The sequence below is a fragment of the Moschus berezovskii genome, chromosome 21 (genome assembly GCF_049115385.1).
Source record: "Moschus berezovskii isolate FMDL1 chromosome 21, NW_MosBer_1.0, whole genome shotgun sequence".
Lineage (NCBI taxonomy): Eukaryota > Metazoa > Chordata > Mammalia > Artiodactyla > Moschidae > Moschus > Moschus berezovskii.
In genome coordinates this window covers 24,712,200-24,730,495 of record NC_142480.1, presented here as the reverse complement: position 1 = coordinate 24,730,495, position 18,296 = coordinate 24,712,200, and the positions used below count along the sequence as shown (strand labels likewise).

Here is an 18,296-nt window from a genome sequence, read left to right as displayed (position 1 = left end):
TGGGAGACTGGATACCGCTTCATGCTGCTCTTTAAGTGGCTTGGCATATTTAATACTTACTGGATTTTATACTTAATTGAAATTGTGATCAATATGACTTTTTCAGAATAAAGATATACTAGCAATTTCCAGATTACTAGTATTTGAACGTTTTGCTGTTGTGGTTGTTAAATCATTTTTTCCATGTTAAATAGCTATACGGAAATGGATCCTGTTATCATTGCCTCCGAAGGGGTGGAGAAATTCAAAAATGAAAACTTTGAAATTATTATTGTTGATACAAGCGGCCGTCATAAACAAGAAGACTCTTTGTTTGAAGAAATGCTTCAAGTTGCTAATGCTATAGTAAGTAGCCTTAATTTAACATTATAAGGACTTCAGTTAAAACCTAACTGAGTTTGTGAACCATATAAATTATTTTTTGCCTGTAAGATTCCAAGTAATATATTTCTATTTTGGGCTCCTTTATCTATATGATAAGGACTTATTCTTTTCTATATTAATATGAAGTTTTTATGAGTATTGGAAATTTCATTGCTTAATGATCTTATTAATATGTATAGGAAAAACTAACAAATTGAGAATAACCTTTAGTAACAATTGAGTTTCCTTTCTGTAAATTGTTTAAATTAGAAACATTTGCTTTAGGTGAATTTTGAAAGATTTTCAAAATGAAACCACTTAAAAATATTAATCATCATTTAGTGTCTCTTTAAAATTGTGATGGAAACTCATGTACACCCGGGGCGGATTCATGTCAATGTATGGCAAAACCAACCAGTATAATATTGTAAAATAATTAGCCTCCAATAAAAATTTAAAAAAAATAAAATTGTGATGGAAATAACTTGGGGATAAGAAATAGTTTATAGGTAATCTGTAGCACATATTATGAGCCCATATTTGCCATTGAGGTACTGGCAGTAATTCTTTGGTTAATGGTTAGTGGTAATAAGTTGGCTTTTAGCCGTGCCATTATTTTGACTTAGTGGAGCAGATCTAAGGGAAATAGCCTCATCTCTGTTTTTATCCATTTTGGTTTCAGTGCACACTCTTCTGCTTTTTCTTCTTCTCATTTACATTTGCTGTTCCATTTGCCTGGAGTGTGATTGCTCGAGATTGTTGCTTAACTTTTTCCTCTTTATTCAGATCTCAGCTCAGATTTTACCTCCAGACCGGCCTTCTCTGACCACCCTACAGAAAGAAGCCTTCCACACCTCATAACTAATTTCTCTATCCCATTTTAATTGTTGTACATTTGAAATGTTTCGGTTCAGTTTAGTTCAGTCGCTCAGTCGTGTCCAACTCTTTGTGACCCCATGGACTGCAGCACGCCAGGCCTCCCTGTCCATCACCAGCTCCTGGAGTTTACTCACAGTCATGTCCATTGAGTCAGTGATGCCATCCAACCATCTCATCCTCTGTCGTCCCCTTCTCCTCCTGCCTTCAATCTTTCCCAGCGTCAGGGTCTTTTCCAGTGAGTCAGCTCTTCTCATGAGGTGGCCAAAGTATTGGAGTTTCAGCTTCAGCATCAGTACTTCCAGTGAATATTCAGGACTGATCTCCTTTAGGATGGACTGGTTGGATCTCCTTGCAGTCCAAGGGACTCTCAAGAGTCTTCTCCAACACCACAGTTCAAAAGCATCAATTCTTTGGTGCTCAGCTTTCTTTATAGTCCAACTCTCACATCCATACATGACCACTGGAAAAACCATAGCCTTGACTAGACGAAATGTTTATTTGCCTATTTTTTAACTGTCTCCAATGACTTCAGTGTAGGCCCCATAAAGACAAGGATTTTCTTACTCATCTCTATCTGAGGACCTAAATGGTGCCTAATACATACTACTACTACAGTAAATATTTATTGATTGAATAAATACAATAAATACTTTTAAAAATATGTATCTTTTCTATTTAAATTTTCTAGCAACCAGATAACATTGTTTATGTGATGGATGCCTCCATTGGACAGGCTTGTGAAGCCCAGGCTAAGGCTTTTAAAGATAAAGTAGATGTAGCCTCAGTAATAGTGACAAAACTTGATGGCCATGCAAAAGGAGGTGGTGCTCTCAGTGCGTAAGTATCATTAACACTGTTGTCCAGTGCCTTGGACTTACATGCTGTGTGTTTGTGTGTGTGTATGTTTATGACTTTATTAATCATTGAAAATCTATTCCAATAGTGGACCTAATACAGTCTATGAAGGAAATGTAAAATAGAAACAGAATTTTCGAGTCCCTCTGATGTATCTATAGTTCTGTCTTAGCTAGTGAAAAGAAGCTTGAGCTATGTACCTTTGTCTAATAAGCTTTGAAATCTAGAAATTTGTTTTCTTTTTTGAGGTTATTTTGTGTTTTCTTTTTCTTTGCAGAGTTGCTGCCACAAAAAGTCCAATTATTTTCATTGGTACGGGGGAACATATAGATGACTTTGAACCTTTCAAAACACAACCTTTCATCAGCAAACTTCTTGGTGTGTACAGTGGTGGGGATATAGACAAATCTCCAAGAAATAGTGTGGCTTTTTAGGACAGATTAGAATTTTAATTCTGCCCTCTCACTGACTACTTCAGGAAAATAATTTCCTTCTATGATTTATCTTCTTCACCTACAAAATAGGGATGATGGTAACCTGCATCACATGTTTCGAGTGGTAAAAACGAGCTATTGGATGGAAAGTTCCTTGGGAAAGTTTTAAAGCACAGTACAGAAGTATGTGGTTGTAGTAATAGCATTGACAATGGCAGCAGAACTTTCAAGTTTGAGACCATAGAATTTGGAATCAAACCCTGGGCTGCAGTCACTGCTTTGTTACTTAACCTCTCTAGCTTCAATTTCTCACCTGTAAAGTGTTGTAGAAATACCTGAGCTGCCTGTCTCACAGGTTTATTACTATACGTGCATGCATTTTGCAAAATGTAGCAGTATAACAAGTATACCATTAGTTGTTAATTTTACTGTTTCGGCTCTTATAGGTATGGGTGACATTGAAGGACTGATAGATAAAGTCAACGAGCTGAAGTTGGATGACAATGAAGCACTTATAGAGAAGTTGAAACATGGTATATGAGTAACAAAAAGCATTTGATCTCAGATGACTTCCCTGGTTTTCTTTTGATAGAGCTACTATAATTTTTTTGAAGTGATAAGTCCATTAAAGTCAGTTCTTCCAGTGTTTATTTTTTAGATGGTTTATATGCAGATCATTTTAAATCTCAGTCATCTAAGCAACTATAGAATTGAGTGTTTTATTTTCTTTCTTATAATCAAATTGCCTTAGGATGAGTATTGAAGCTTTCATTGGGTTCCTTGAAGTAAAACAGGTTAAAAGTAAGCTAAAATACTCTCTTCTGATTTGTTTTCTTATAAGTTTTATATTTATATGATAAAACATAAAAAGAAATTTAAAAGAGATTAAATACACATTTTCCTCACATTGAAGGCAACTCCTATGAAAGTATGATTAAGAGCTTAAGTTTTTTAACCCAACATAGGACTTTTAAACATAACCTCAATTTCCTTATGTGTAAAAAGTAGATAATTCTAAGTATCTTCTTCATAGAGTTGTGAAGATGAGCTGATGTATATATAAAATGTCTAGCACATCAGGAACATTTAACATATATTATTATTGATCATTTCTGTTTTTCTCAAAATGACATGACTTAAATTCCATGACCACATACTATCCTGCTTCTGCTCCTTCTCACTCATCTTGTCAGGTACCTATGTCTTTCCGTCTTAGATGTTGGTGTTTTCTAGTGATCATGTCTAGTTTTCCCTGGAGCTTCAAACTCATATCTGTATGTTTGCTAGACCATGCTTGGATGTTCTTAGACGCTGACTTCAGTTTGTCCTTATCTTCCCATCTCAACCTCCCACCCCAGTGTTGCCGTCTATGAAAGTTAACATAATTTGCCTTCTTTCCAAAGTCAGAAACTTGGGTGTTGTCATCCACTCATGTCTTCCTCACGCTGCCCAGTCCTTTTCCCATTAATTATTAGTCCTAGTGATTCTACCTCCTGATTATCTCCATTCCATCCCCTACTTCCCAGCAACTATTTAAATTAATCTCTTATCTAGATAATTTATTCTAAGGCTTTTAACAGGTTTTGCAGTTTTTTGGATTCTTTCCCTTGGACCTGTTTTTTTATACTCCAGCCAAAATGATCTTTCAGAAATGCAAGTTTGACCCTATTACTACTACCTTTCCTAAAATCTTTCAGTGTCTTCCTGTTGCCCTTGGAGTGTTTTTGAATGACTCCACCATCTAATCCACATCTTCTGAGTCATGTTTTGACACCGGTGTTCTTAGCATTCCATGTGCCAGACATGCTGAATTTCTGTCAGTTTATCAAATGTACGCTACAGTCTTTTTTACCTTGCTGTCTCTCTGCCTGTCAGATTAGTATCCTCTTTTCTTCCTATTTCTGTTTTCCTTTACCCCCAGCCAAACTGGCTCACTCATACTTCAAGTCTCTACTTAAATATGCTTCATGAACATTCTACCTTATCCCTAGACTTAGAACCCCTGCCCTGTGTTTCCATTGGACCCTGTAATTATTGTATTATTCATCACAATTATTTTGATGTCTGTCTTCGCTGCTTGAAACTGAAGATTGGTTTCTAATCTATTCCCAGGCAGCCCCCTTTCTAACTCCTAGGTCTCTCTTTAGGTCTGTGCCCTTGCTTCAGGGGCCTCCTTACTTCCAAATGTAGTGACCTTTCTCTTTTCTCTTGGCTCCCAAAATTTAAGTGTTATATGCCTTTTATAGTTTCAAACTCTACACTTGGCTTCCATGACAGTGGACAGTGGAATTCCTATATCATCTTAGCTTCCATTGTCATTTCTGTATAATGGCCAGATATCTATTTCAGCCTTAACCTGCTCTACCACTGTTTAATTCTATACTTCTAGCTGCCTAGAATATTTCTTTTGATGTATTTTACTGCTACTTCAAATTCAGAATGCCTAAAACCAAGTACATTCTTTTTTATATCGTAGCACAAAAATAGAAAATAGTCTTTCTCTAACTGAAGTTCATTTGCATAATAATGAAATGCTCAGATTCTAAGGATATCATTCCATTAATTTTGACAAATGCTCGTTGGGAAACAGAACATTTCCATTACTCTAGGAAGTTTGTTTATTCCCCTTCCCAGTAAAACTTCATATAGGAATCCTAGAGTATATATATATATTTTTCCCCCACCTGGTTTCCCTGACTCAGCATAATATTTTTTATATTTATCCAAGTGGTTTTACTTACCTGTACCCTGTTCTTTTATAGCTGAGTTGTATTTCATCCAGAGTCAACCTGTTTTCCAGTTTATTGACAGTTTAGCTGTTTAAGAAACTCCAAATAATCTAAAGCAGTTTTGCCGTTTTTACATTCTCATCAGCAGCATATGAGAGCTCTGCTTGTTCTATATCCTCCAACTTTTGGTGTTGCCAGATTTTTAAATTTCAGTTATCCTAGTATGTATAGATTGTTTCCTTTGTTTTCACATTTCCTGTGTATGTTTATGTCCATTTTCTCTGATAAAAATATGAGCTTCTATACGATAGGATGTCTCCAAGGCATTCATCCTGTAATCTTATGTAACTTCTCAGTGAATATATATTGACTGGATATTTTATAAGTGTGCTTCAAGATGAGCTCATGATCAAGGAAAATAGTTTTATTGAATGTAAATGTTAACTTTCTAATATATTTGCATCATTTATATTGTATTTCAGGTCAGTTTACATTGCGAGACATGTATGAGCAATTTCAAAATATCATGAAAATGGGCCCCTTCAGTCAGATCTTGGTTAGTTATCCTAAAAAGTTTTTTTCTAACCTCTTTTGTCTTTGTTACAATTTCTAAGAATGGATACATTGCTTTAATTATTTTAATATATGGGTAAAAATAGTTACTTTTAAAATTTAATATTAAAGCTATTAGTTAAATGTGAACAATTAATCTCAAGCTGTTACTGATTTTTATGTTTAAATACATGTTTTAGGGGATGATCCCTGGTTTTGGAACAGATTTCATGAGCAAAGGAAATGAACAAGAGTCTATGGCAAGGCTAAAGAAATTAATGACAATAATGGATAGTATGAATGATCAAGGTAAGATGGCAGATTTCTTGACTTGGAGGACCGTGTTCTCAATATCAGCAAGTTGAGAATTTCACTGTGTTCTCGTGGACAAGATGGGAAAAAATTTAGAATGAGTGATTATTATTTGGGAGATTTGTAGCTGCTTGAAAGCTCTTGCTCAAAAGGTATGATTATTGGGTTGACTTCATCTTTGAGAGAAATGTCTAGTACAGTGCTTCTCCAGATGAGTTCTGTGGTGAGTACACCAGTTCTGCAGGGTGTTTGTTGATAGAAATAACTTGAAAGGGGAGTCCTGTAGTCAGATAATCTGGATTTTTTTTAAAAAACTGGTACATTTATTTATTGCATGTCTTCTCAGACCTCTAATATGCTCACAGGAATTGGGAATCTGTAAGAGAGGGACAGTTTAAGCAATATTTACCAACTTACTTTGCTCTGAAACTCTAAGGTTTCAGTCTTCTCAAGTATACTGCTCTCTCTCTCTAATCCTAGATTATCCCTCCCTCCTGTACTTCTGGGGCCTCAGCCCATGAGTATTTCATTGATGACCCCTTTATCTTTTTCCCAGTTTTTTTAGCACCTTTGCTAATTCAACGCAGCAAGCATGCCAGGTCTTCTATTCTATCATCTGATCTCTGTTTACAAAGAAATACATGTGTTTGGCATTGAATTTTTTCAGTCTTTGGCTAACTTATGGATGAGGCTGTGACAGCCACAAGCCATTCTTCAAACTTTTTCAAGGACTTTTCTCCATCAGTAAAATCCTCTCCTGTGTTTCCAGTCTCCTTACCTACTTATTTTTTTCAGTCCATCAGCATATAAACATTAACCTCACAATTTCACATTTTCTGGGCTTTACTTCTCACTCATACTTTTACTCTGTCTCTTTTCAGTCAAGTTTTTTAAAAAAACAAATGGTTTGTGTCCTCAAACTACTGAAATCTGACTTCTGTATCCACCATTGTTCTGAAATAGATTATACAAAGATTTCCAACAGCCTTCTACTGGGTCTACTCCAGTGGAGACTTTTTGATCTTTTTCTTGACATTTACAGCATTGGATGTTCATTGACGTTTTCCTCTTATTTTCTATTACTTTTTTATTTCCACTTTTACCCTTACTTTTCTTGTTAACTGCAGTCTCTTTCACTGATCTCATCCTCAATCAGCCTAAAGGAATATATGCTACAAGGTTCTGTTCTCAGCCAGTCTTTCTTATTACTGTGTTCCTTTTGTTGAATAATACCACTTATGTATAACTGTGGTGCTGGAGAAGACTCTTGAGAGTCCCTTGTACTGCAAGGAGATCCAGCCAGTCCATTCTAAGGGAGATCAATCCTGGGTGTTCATCGGAAGGACTGATGCTGAAACTGCAATACTTTGGCCACCTCATGCGACGAGTTGACTCACTGGAAAAGACTCTGATGCTGGGAAGGATTGGGGGTGGGAGGAGAAGGGGACGACAGAGAATGAGATGGCTGGATGGCATCACCGACTCCATGGACATGAGTTTGAGTGAACTCCGGGAGTTGGTGATGGACAGGGAGGCCTGACATGCTGTGATTCATGGGGTCGCAGAGAGTCGGACACGACTGAGCGACTGAACTGAACTGAACGCCATGAGAAATAGACCTTGTATTCTAAGAGTTAGCAAAACATTGGAGATGTTTATGTTACGTTCATTCATGTTACAGAAAGAACTGAAATACTAGTAGTAATTATTTGATTATATAGGAAATATAACAGTTATTCTGTTGATTATAGATAGAGCCTACCTACTTCTACTTGTTTATTTGCTTAACTTTATGATTTAAAGGATAATAGTTATTTAGAGCTAAGGTGAGCACTTTTGTTGCTTTTTGAAATATACCTCTGGTATATACTCTGAGGAGCACTTGGACTTGAAATATGGAAAGGATGGACGAAAAGTTTTTTCAAGGAAAAGATATTTTTCTGTAGGGTAAGTATGTGTGTATTTGCTTTACTGTTTTTATAGCTTATGAATATTATAAATACTCTTTTGAATATATTCCATGTTTAACTTTTAAAAATCAGAGGCAGACACAGCAGATGATAACAACATTTGTTAAATCTGGTTGGTGGTTTGACCATTATATTTGTTTTTCTATATGTGAGATATTTAGATGTAACTGCTTTGACGGTGAATGATAGTTGTGTGTATATGAAAGTAATTGACCCTTGCCTACAGAACTTGACAGCACTGATGGTGCCAAGGTTTTCAGTAAGCAACCAGGAAGAATCCAAAGAGTAGCAAGAGGATCAGGTGTGTCAACAAGAGATGTCCAAGAACTTTTGACACAATATACCAAATTTGCACAGATGGTAAAAAAGATGGGAGGTATCAAAGGACTTTTCAAAGGTAAGAGGAATAACAAGTGCATCATTATTTGACACTCTGAAAGGAAAGAAAGAGGTTGAGAAACTGAAAATTAAAGTCAGGAAGAACTGCCAGTATTGGAAAATATACTGCTGAATTTGATGTATTATTCAATTACTTCCAGGGTTTATAATGTAATCTGTGATTTATCTGTTTTCAGATTCAAGGTAATAAACACTAGTATTTTTTAAAAATCACAATGACTTTGTGTGAAGTTATATAGTAAGGAAAATTGAGAGACTATGAGAAAATAAAAGAAAAAAGTTTAAAACACCCATTACATTCACTCCCCAGTGAATCCCATGGGTCTTAAACTGCAAATAACATTTGCTATAACTAGGGTTTTCTTCTGATCTTAACTTCTTTTCCATATTGTCAAGTATTCTTCGAAGTATACCTTAGACAGATAGTATGTTCCCAGTTATGTGTGTACCTTTGTTTAGCACAGGTGCATCTTTGTTGGACGTTTAGGCTGATTGATATATCATTATCAGCTCTTGTGTCAGTTTCTGTTCAGTCTCCCATGAAGCTAGGGATTTTTTCTGTTTTGATCAGAAACATAGGAGATGCTGAGTGAGTTTGGTAATAATTCAGTATTTTCCAATTTAACGGTCAGTTTTTCAATATGTGTTTTAGATTACTCATATTTAACATTTCTTCGTACATTTACTAGTTTGAGTTTTCTCGGTGAATCCCCTCTTATTTAGGTTTCTTGTCCCATTTGTTTTATATTTTCCCTTATTGCTTTGTAATAACTCTTTAAAATTCTTGGATTATATCTGCAAATATTTTCTCTAGTTTTTCATTTGCCTTTCATTTTTATATTTTTAATTAAAACTGAAGTTTTCATTTTTAATGCAGCCAAACCTTTTGGTGTGATTTCTTTTATGCTCATAAAAGCCTTCCCCATGTTGGTACCACAGTGTGAAAGTGTTAATCACTTAGTCATGTCTGATTCTTTGCAACCCCTGTAGCCCCCAGGCTCCTCTGTCTATGGAATTCTCCAGGCAAGAATACTAGAGTGGGTAGCCACTCCCTTCTCCAGCATCTTCCCAATCCGGGAATCAGACTCATGTCTTCTGTATTGCAGGCAGATTCTTTACTGCCTGAGCCACCAGGGAAGCTCTGATACCACAGTAGTCACCTATGTTTTTTTTAACTTGTTCTGTTTTTTTTTTTTTTTTAGATTTTACTCTTTATCCCACCTAGAATGTATTTTGCTGTGTATTATCTAGGTAAAAAGATAAGTTTGTTTTTCCAAAGAGTTAAAGTCAACTGTCCTAGCCCTGTCTTTAAATTTTTTTTGATATCTTAAACACTATTAAAGTGAATTCATTACTTAAGAAATACTGATTAGGCAAGCTCCAAAGATGAATAATATCACTGAATAGCTTTCTAAAACAGATGTGTATTTACATATCACCTTTCATCTTTTGACAGTTTCCTTATTTTTCTTGCCTGCTATATCATGTTTTCTTCTTTGTGACAAGGGAGAAAAGTTAGACAAACTTGTTTAAAATTGTTTATATTTCCTAACACCACATGCTATTTCAGATAATGATTTATAAATACATTAAGTCAGTTTAACATCTTTCCCAAATGACCCTGACTGTTCATGATAGAACTACTGCAGATCCGTTGGTCAGATCTTATCTAAGCATTGACTGCTCAGTAAAGGCACAACCAGAAGAAGTGGGCAGTGAGTTTGGTGCACATCCTTGTCACACCAAAGCCTTAATAATTTTTTGAAGTTTTAAGTCCTCAGAGACAAAAACTCTTACAGTGAATCACCAGTGGTCATAGAATTCACATCTTACACAGATTTATTAATTATGAAACTTTTAAAAATTATCATGTTTTATAAAAACGTATCTTCTTTCATTCATAGTTCTTAATTCTTTTAATTTATTCATATTAGCCAGCTTTGATCAGAGAATCAGGGTCAGCTTTGATTTGAATTTTCACAAATGTTGAAGTACCGGAGTTAATGTTTCTTTGAAATAAATAGTTTTGCTGAAGCAAGCTCTACTTATTCATTGCTGTTGCATCAATGATCTCTTTGTCTTAAGAGCACAGCAATTATTTTCTAAAGGATGCTTTTCTCTCTTCTGCCCCATTGTTCATCTCTTTCATTGGTTGCCTTGTTGCTGTAGAATCTCACTGAGTGTGTAGAAATTCACTGATAAATGGAGTTGCATTATATATATATTTTATTCTTTGAAGCTTTTATTTATAGTAACTTCTTAGATATATACATCTTGAGGTTCTCTCAGACTCATTCTTTTATAACCATTTATCAGTAATCCATTCTTGTTCCCAGTTAACCCATATCTTTAGATTTTTTTTGTTCAGCATTATACCATAGCACTACTAAACAATTGTTTCAGCTTACTGTTAATAACCACTGGATATGGTTTTGCTTATAGTGGCTCATTTCACAGGTATAAGTAAAAGTGTTAAAAAGTGTAGTCCTTAAAAGCCCCTTAAATGTCCCTTAATATTGAATTTCACTTTTTCTTTCTCAAAAATATATATGTAATTGGGACAAAGATTAGAAGGGAATGTATACAAATAGAAATAATTGTGTTAGAGTAAGATTATAGGGGTTTTCTTTATATTTACTCAATTTCTATGATATCCTGATTATATTAAGTCTATACTGACGTAAAAATTTTTTCAGGTGGTGACATGTCTAAGAATGTGAGCCAGTCACAGATGGCAAAATTGAATCAACAAATGGCCAAAATGATGGATCCAAGAGTTCTTCATCATATGGGTAAATATGAAGTTGTTGCCAGTTGCTAATACATGGTTTAGTTTATAAGGGTTGAATTTTCATAAGCCTTCTGTTGTTAATTGAAAATCAGATCAAATAGTGTATGGTGGAAAAGGCCCATATAAATTCTAAGTGGAATGGTTGTAATAGTGTTGTATAAGCTGAGGTTTCATTCACTCCTCTGCTGCTGTTTGTGATTTTTGAGCAAGCTACTTAATCATCTTTTTAAAAAAATATATATTTGGCTACACGCAGGGTCTTAGTTGTGGCATGTGGGATCTAGTTCCCTGACCAGGGATCGAACCCATGCCCCCTGCATTGGAAGCATGGAGTCTTAACCACTGGACTACCAGGGAAGTCCCAAAATTGTATTTTTATTTCTTTTCATTTTATGGCCATGTGGACCACCAAGGAAGTCCTTAATCATCTTTTGTTAATGCTTCTTCTGGTGACTTTTTGACTTACTTTAGAAACTGGATAGTTTTAGTGATGATACTTTGGAATTATATAACGATTTTGAAAACCAAGTTCCACTTTTACCATGTAACCTATGAAGAGTTCCTTAAACTTTCTGAATCTCACTTTCTCCTGTAAAACTACAGGTCATATCTTGTCAGGAAATTAGTACAGTTCCAGGCATATAGTAGATATTCAATAATGATGAACTGTTTTCTTACTTGAAGTCCTATGCATTAACCACCACCCCAATTTATTACTATTTATAAGACTCAGACTTTCCAGAGGAAAATATTTTTGTTTCAATTTACTGACTCCCTACTATGTGATAGTTACTGTTTGTTCTAAGATCTTTTCATGTAGTTTGTATTCTTCATAACGAGATGAAGTAAGTTATTTATTCTCTTTTATAGATGAGGATACTGGTGATCATACAAATTTTTATGTACTTCACAGCTGGTGACCAAATTGCAGTCAGAACCCAGTATATTTTTTAGAAGTTTAAGTACTTATTAGGCAAAAGTAGCAGATGTTTCAAGTTCTGTATAGTAATTACCTGTTTTTATTCCACTCTCTAGGTGGTATGGCAGGACTTCAGTCAATGATGAGGCAATTTCAACAGGGTGCTGCTGGCAATATGAAAGGCATGATGGGATTCAATAACATGTAAAGAAGATGCCTTAATATAAACTGACTCTGTTGATTACATTATTTGCTGAGACCTCAGAATTTCCCCTCCTTTTTGCAAATGGGAAAAAAAAAAGTATTTTTCTTGCCTGTCTTGCCCCCTTTCTTTCTCTTATTGTCTTTTCCCCTCTCCTTTTCTTTTGCTTTCCTTCCTTTTTCCCTTCCTCCCTTTCATATGGGAGGAATATATGGTTGTTGTGGAAATCATTATATTTTTGCTTTAGATTTTCTTTTCTGTTAGTTTCAACCATCATAACACTTCTGAAGTTAAACAAATCATGATGTAAAATTTTAGTACTTAAAAGTTTTTAATTGTCTCAAAGGCCAGCCATTACCTTTGTAAACAGTCCTGGTCAGTAGTTACATGATGTCTCAATAAAAGTGCTATACAATAAACTTCAAAGTCATTATAAGTTAAGGGGTTGTTAACTTTCTTTATGGTTTAAAATGATCAATGTATCATGTTAAAAGGCAGACAAAAAGATAATATTTAAAACTGTTCCCAGCAGTATACCTTTATTGGGACACATGGTAGAGTAACCTAACCATTAGTATTAGGAATTTTTGTTTAACTTGGAATAATTAAGACAATTTTGCCATAGAAAATCTTAACGCTGACATAATGTTTTGTATATAACTTTCATTTTTTTTACCTCATATTTTTGAAGCCTTAATGGCAATATTTGATTTTCTTGCAAAGCCAATTTTGTTATGTTTCTTACATACCAAAAATCTGCTTGAAGAAATTGATATACTTTGATGATAATAGTTGATGTATAGATCTCCTAATGGGAATGTAATTGCAGATATTAGAATGTCATTATTATATATTAAAAATAATGAGACCATAACAAGATTGACTTGGTTGTTGGTTACTTTGGATTGAAGTACAGTTCATTTGGAACAATGACTTTTAAGTAAGTTATGTAATTAATTTAAAACACTAGCATAATTATTATACCTATTCATTATTCACATCGTGAAGATAATAGATACACTGTTGTAACAATGTATTTTCAACTAGGATGAACTGATCTTCTGGAGAAGGCAATGGCACCCCACTCCAGTACTCTTGCCTAGAAAATCCCATGGATGGAGGAGCCTGGTAGGCTACAGTCCGTGGGGTCGCAAAGAGTTGGACATGACTGAGCGACTTCACTTTACTCCCTTCACTCACTTCATACTTTATCGCTGAAGAAGGAAATGGCAACCCACTCCAGTGTTCTTGCCTGGAGAATCCCATAGACAGAGGAGCCTGGTGGGCCATGGTCCATGGGGTCGCAGAGTCAGACACGATTGAAGTGACTGAGCACACACCCACAAACTGATCTTCAGTGAAGAATTGATTTATAGTAGTAGAAGAGAGTGAAAGAAATAGCTGGTTTTTGTAGTATTAATTTTTTTATGTCTCGAGTGTTTTAAAAAGATCTTAAAAGCCAAAGTGTCTTATAGAGAATGCAACTGATTTTCTTATTTACTTGGGTAAAGATTTTATATCCCACTAAATCATTTTCACCAGATAAAATCTTTAATATCCCTATGGAATATTTGTATACCCTGTAAAAGTTATGTATCTTTTCTTCTGCAGAAATGTCATCATAAGGTCCAGCAACAGAAATTTGACAGTATGGAAAATACTGTTCTCCAAATTAGTCTTATTAAACTAATGCATGCCACCTTTTCTGAGCATGCAATATTGTGATTTCTATCCTCAGGGACCACTTTTCCATTTTGACCAAAAAAAAGAAATGAGATACTTGGCCAAACTTTATGGATTGGGGCATTGTTTTTAGCATTTTTTGTGTCTGATGCAAATTATCTTTTTCAGAAGCAAAAATAACAGTGGCAAAGGCCAGTAAAAGTCCAGAATGTGTCATTCAGCTTCTGTTTCTCTTTCCTCATCTTTAGAACGGGAAATTGGAGATGCTCTGACTCCATTAATGCCTCAACCTGGCATCTTTTTTGTTACAAAAGCTATCCTTCAGTTCTCAGTTTTTATCAAAGTACTGATTTTTTGAAAGCATAAGTATACTAAAATCCTTTAATAATCTGAACAAATTTCCTTTTATTTTTCACTGTTGTTAAAATTAGTTCCTTAGCTTTTTGATATATTTTCTATTGCCAACTTAGAGCACTAGCTAGATCTAATATCATACAACATTGGATTCTTCCTGGATTTGATTATAATGTTATGTAAATATGTACAAATATAAAATTAGATATAATTTAATTACAGTGCATATGTAATTTTAAAACAAAAACAATGTAATTATCAAAAAGTTATAAACCAAGAAAAGGCAAATTAATAATTTAATGGATGTCAGTGTTCTGAAAGTATCATATTTGTTGGCATGTAGGATGTAAGGTATACATACACAATGCATTGAAACTTTATGGAGGCATTTTTTAGGGAAAAAATTACTTTTCATCATATAGTAAAAGTGATTTTTAAGTGCTTTATATAAACCATTATATTGTTGCAATAAATACAGTATATCAAAATGTGAGAAGTCCTAAGTTCTGATATGCAATACTATTATACTAACCTTGAATAGAAATATAGTGCACATGTCTAAAAAGAAATGTATTATTATCAGAAATACTGATATAGACAAGGCAACGAAGCCAGGAAATTTACTAGAACTGAAGTCTCATATTAATACTGGTGAAATTAATATATTAATACCTATTATCAGTGAATGTAGAGGTTAAGTAACTCTAGTACATATAAACAAATATTTTGAGTAAAAAGTGGAACACAGTGTTTAAATGTGAAGAAATTTCAGCTTACTGATTGTATGCAGTAAAAGCAAGTGTTTTATTATAGTAAAATAACAACCACAGAATTTTAATGAGCTCTAATAACTATGTCAGTGAGAACCATGGCTAAATAACAACGAAATGTAAGTAAGTTTTGGTCTTCTTAAAACCTGGCAATAATTATTAATAAAGCCAAGTAAGTCATCATATTCAAAACTAGAAACCCATCACCACAGCTCTTATCTGTTCTGTTCATTCCTGGCATTCACTGGATTGGAAACGGAGTCATCTTCAAAATTCTGCTCTAAACTCCAGCTACTATGTTCTGAACATTAAGCTATTGCATTATGGTTGAACCTAATACCTTCTTTGCTTCTGAGCCACGACTTAATAAGAATGATGAGTCTGTATCTCAAATTTCGGGGTATTAATTTAAATTTTACTTCTAGATCACCTGTATAGTCTGTGTCTTGTTATTGATGTGATATGAAATTTTGCTATGACTTTTTCCCCCACACTTTGTCATTAGGGGCAGATAACAATTTATTTGTGCTCCTTGTTGAGTAATTGCTAACCCAAGACTCTATCTAGTCCCTTCTCTACTGACCTCTTGTCTGTAATATGGACATACTGCATACAAGGTAATTTTTGGATACTTTTAAAATGAAAATACAAATTGTAAGCTAGTGGAACATTTCCTTTGGTAATATTAATTGTAAGCTAGTGGAACATTTCCTTTGGTAATATTAATGTGGTACATACAAACTCTTGAATTTGGCAGGCCTGTGCTCCTGCTTGCAACTCTCATTACTTTTCTCTTCATTCAGAATTATTATTTGAAGTGCATTTATATCTTTTAGCTTCATTTAGCCTAAAGCGTTCTCTCATTAGCCTTAAAACAATGCATTTTTTGGTACCAGTTGGATCATAAGTGGAAAAACAGTCAAATTGCACATCAGTACCTGTTTGTAGGAGGGATAATGTAGATGAGTCTGACACTAAGAAAACCCTATTTCTGGCAGAATTGGTGTTAAGAAATACCCACCTGTTTCTTGACACTCCATTTGATAGGAAATACAGGGAGCGTGAAGCCCATAAGTTGATGTGTCTTTTTTTTTTTAAGTTTCTTTCTTGTTGTTTCCCAAGAATTTGGATTGGAGAGTAAATTTGTATTTTACATACAACTGGATTATCAAGTTCATCTCATCTGTTACTAGGGAAAGGTATGGTTTTCTTACTCTAGAAAAAGTACTGTTCTCAGGATTTTTTCCTTTTGACACTGAGCCAACATAAAAAAATTTATAGAGAATTCAACAAAAGTTCAGCATGGGCAGCAAACCTGGATGTCCTCAGTATCAGTCATTTATGCCATTGTACCTTTTACATTTCCCCCTTTTGCCTATGATTCTTCGTGGAGAAAACATCACAGGAGCAACATCTAGTCCCACCAAACTGGAGTGGCTTGGTTGCCTGTTCTGGATTTATCATATCCCTCAAAGAGGGGGTTGGGTGTAAGAGTCAATAAATGGATCAGGAAAATCATTGGCAGCATTGTGATACTGTGCTGCCTCAAATACAGTGATCTGTGCAAACTTTAACCAAGCAGAAGAATGGTTAGGTATAGATGTAAACAATTTAAGCAAGTGCTTTACCAATATACAGAAGGTAAGTTACTAAGAGCAATATCCCAGTCTCCAGAATAGTTCTAAACGAAGTCCAATATTTAAGGGTGATCAGCTGAACAGATGAGACATTAGGGGAATGTTAAGGGAATCAGAATGAAGCCAAGTGAGTTTCTTTTGTAGGACTTCAATTTGCGTTTCTAGTCGGAGACGACTGAGCTGCTGAACTGATACGAAAAATACTTATCCAAGTATAGCAGGTGGTGTTTAAGATAGCATGGATATTTCCATGTTCTGCCAGAAGGCAGTCCAAGGCAAATCAGTTATCTAATATAACATGAGTGAGTTGAGTTTAGAAAATTTTTTTGGTCACTTAATGCTATAACTATGGCATTAGCTACATCTGCTGCTTTGGCAGAGAGATTTTAAACCATATTGTCAAGGGTTGCAATTCTCCACTTGGGGAATAAAATTCTTAAGATAGTTCTGAAATCCCTTAAGAGAGATCTCAGCAGAGGTGGGAAGTAGAGCATGTGTGCTATTTGGTAATTTCTGGAGAACTGAACACAAAGGGGCCAGTGAAAGCCTTAGGGCACATTGAGAACCTGGGGTTAGGCAGTGTTGAGGCAGGACATCTTCCAACCACAAATAGAGTCACAGCCAGATGGGGCACAGAGAAAGGAGTCAAAGTGAAACTAAATCATGGGTCAGTTATATTCGAGCAGCCTTTTAGAAGCCTTCCTTGTAGGAACACGTGGGGATCATCATGATACATTCTGTTGCACAGCAAGGTAAAGATGAGAGCCAGTGTTTCTCGGTCCTATGGGAACAAATGTTCTAAGAACTATTGGGGTTTTTGTCTGATTCTGTTGACCAAACAGGAAAAAGGAGCTGTGAATTGGAGTAGGCAAACATGGTATGCTGGGAAAATAGTTAATTCTATACAGGATATGGTGGAGGGATAGTAATAAGATTGGAAATAGCTAAGGCAAGAGAATCCCATTGTTTGATAAATGAGTCTGGGGTTCCAACAGCATAGTCAACAATCTGTTAGATTTTCTCCAGGGGCTAGACTTTGGGAAATGCAGACTAAGGCATTATTCTTCCAAGCATAAAGGTTCTGGATGGGTTTTAAGAAAGAATAAACAAGTGAAAAAACTAACCAAGTAAAATCAGTCATTTTAATATAAAGAGGAGAAACGGTGGCTCATGGCCTTGGTTAAAGAAAGAATGCTAAGCCGAATAGCTTAGCTGAATGGCCAAAAATGGAGCTAGAGGCTTCTATCCAGGAGAGTTCTGACAAGATATATGGTTTTCATAGAATTACCACCAATGGAGGATGCCCACTGTATGTAGTAAGGTAAAGAGTATTAATAAACCTGAAGCTACAAGGAGGAGTCCCAAAAGTTCAATTCTCCAGTCCTTCATAGTTGAATTTAAGGGACCAAAGGACCTGGGTCACTTCCTTTAAACTTTCATTCCAAGC

General features: G+C 35.1%; 1 protein-coding gene across 1 annotated transcript in view; it reads left to right on the top strand.

The window, feature by feature from the left end:
- Positions 1-12,704, top strand: part of SRP54 (signal recognition particle 54) — a 33,592-nt gene extending 20,888 nt beyond the window's left edge. Inside the window, exons 8-16 of the mRNA XM_055418241.2 lie at positions 195-345; positions 1,931-2,079; positions 2,375-2,475; positions 2,978-3,064; positions 5,743-5,816; positions 6,013-6,121; positions 8,321-8,491; positions 11,190-11,285; positions 12,320-12,704. Of these exons, the coding sequence (XP_055274216.1) occupies positions 195-345; positions 1,931-2,079; positions 2,375-2,475; positions 2,978-3,064; positions 5,743-5,816; positions 6,013-6,121; positions 8,321-8,491; positions 11,190-11,285; positions 12,320-12,411 (1,030 nt within the window). The 3' untranslated portion in view covers positions 12,412-12,704. The remainder of the gene's footprint in view (positions 1-194; positions 346-1,930; positions 2,080-2,374; positions 2,476-2,977; positions 3,065-5,742; positions 5,817-6,012; positions 6,122-8,320; positions 8,492-11,189; positions 11,286-12,319) is intronic.
- Positions 12,705-18,296: the final 5,592 nt, after the last annotated feature.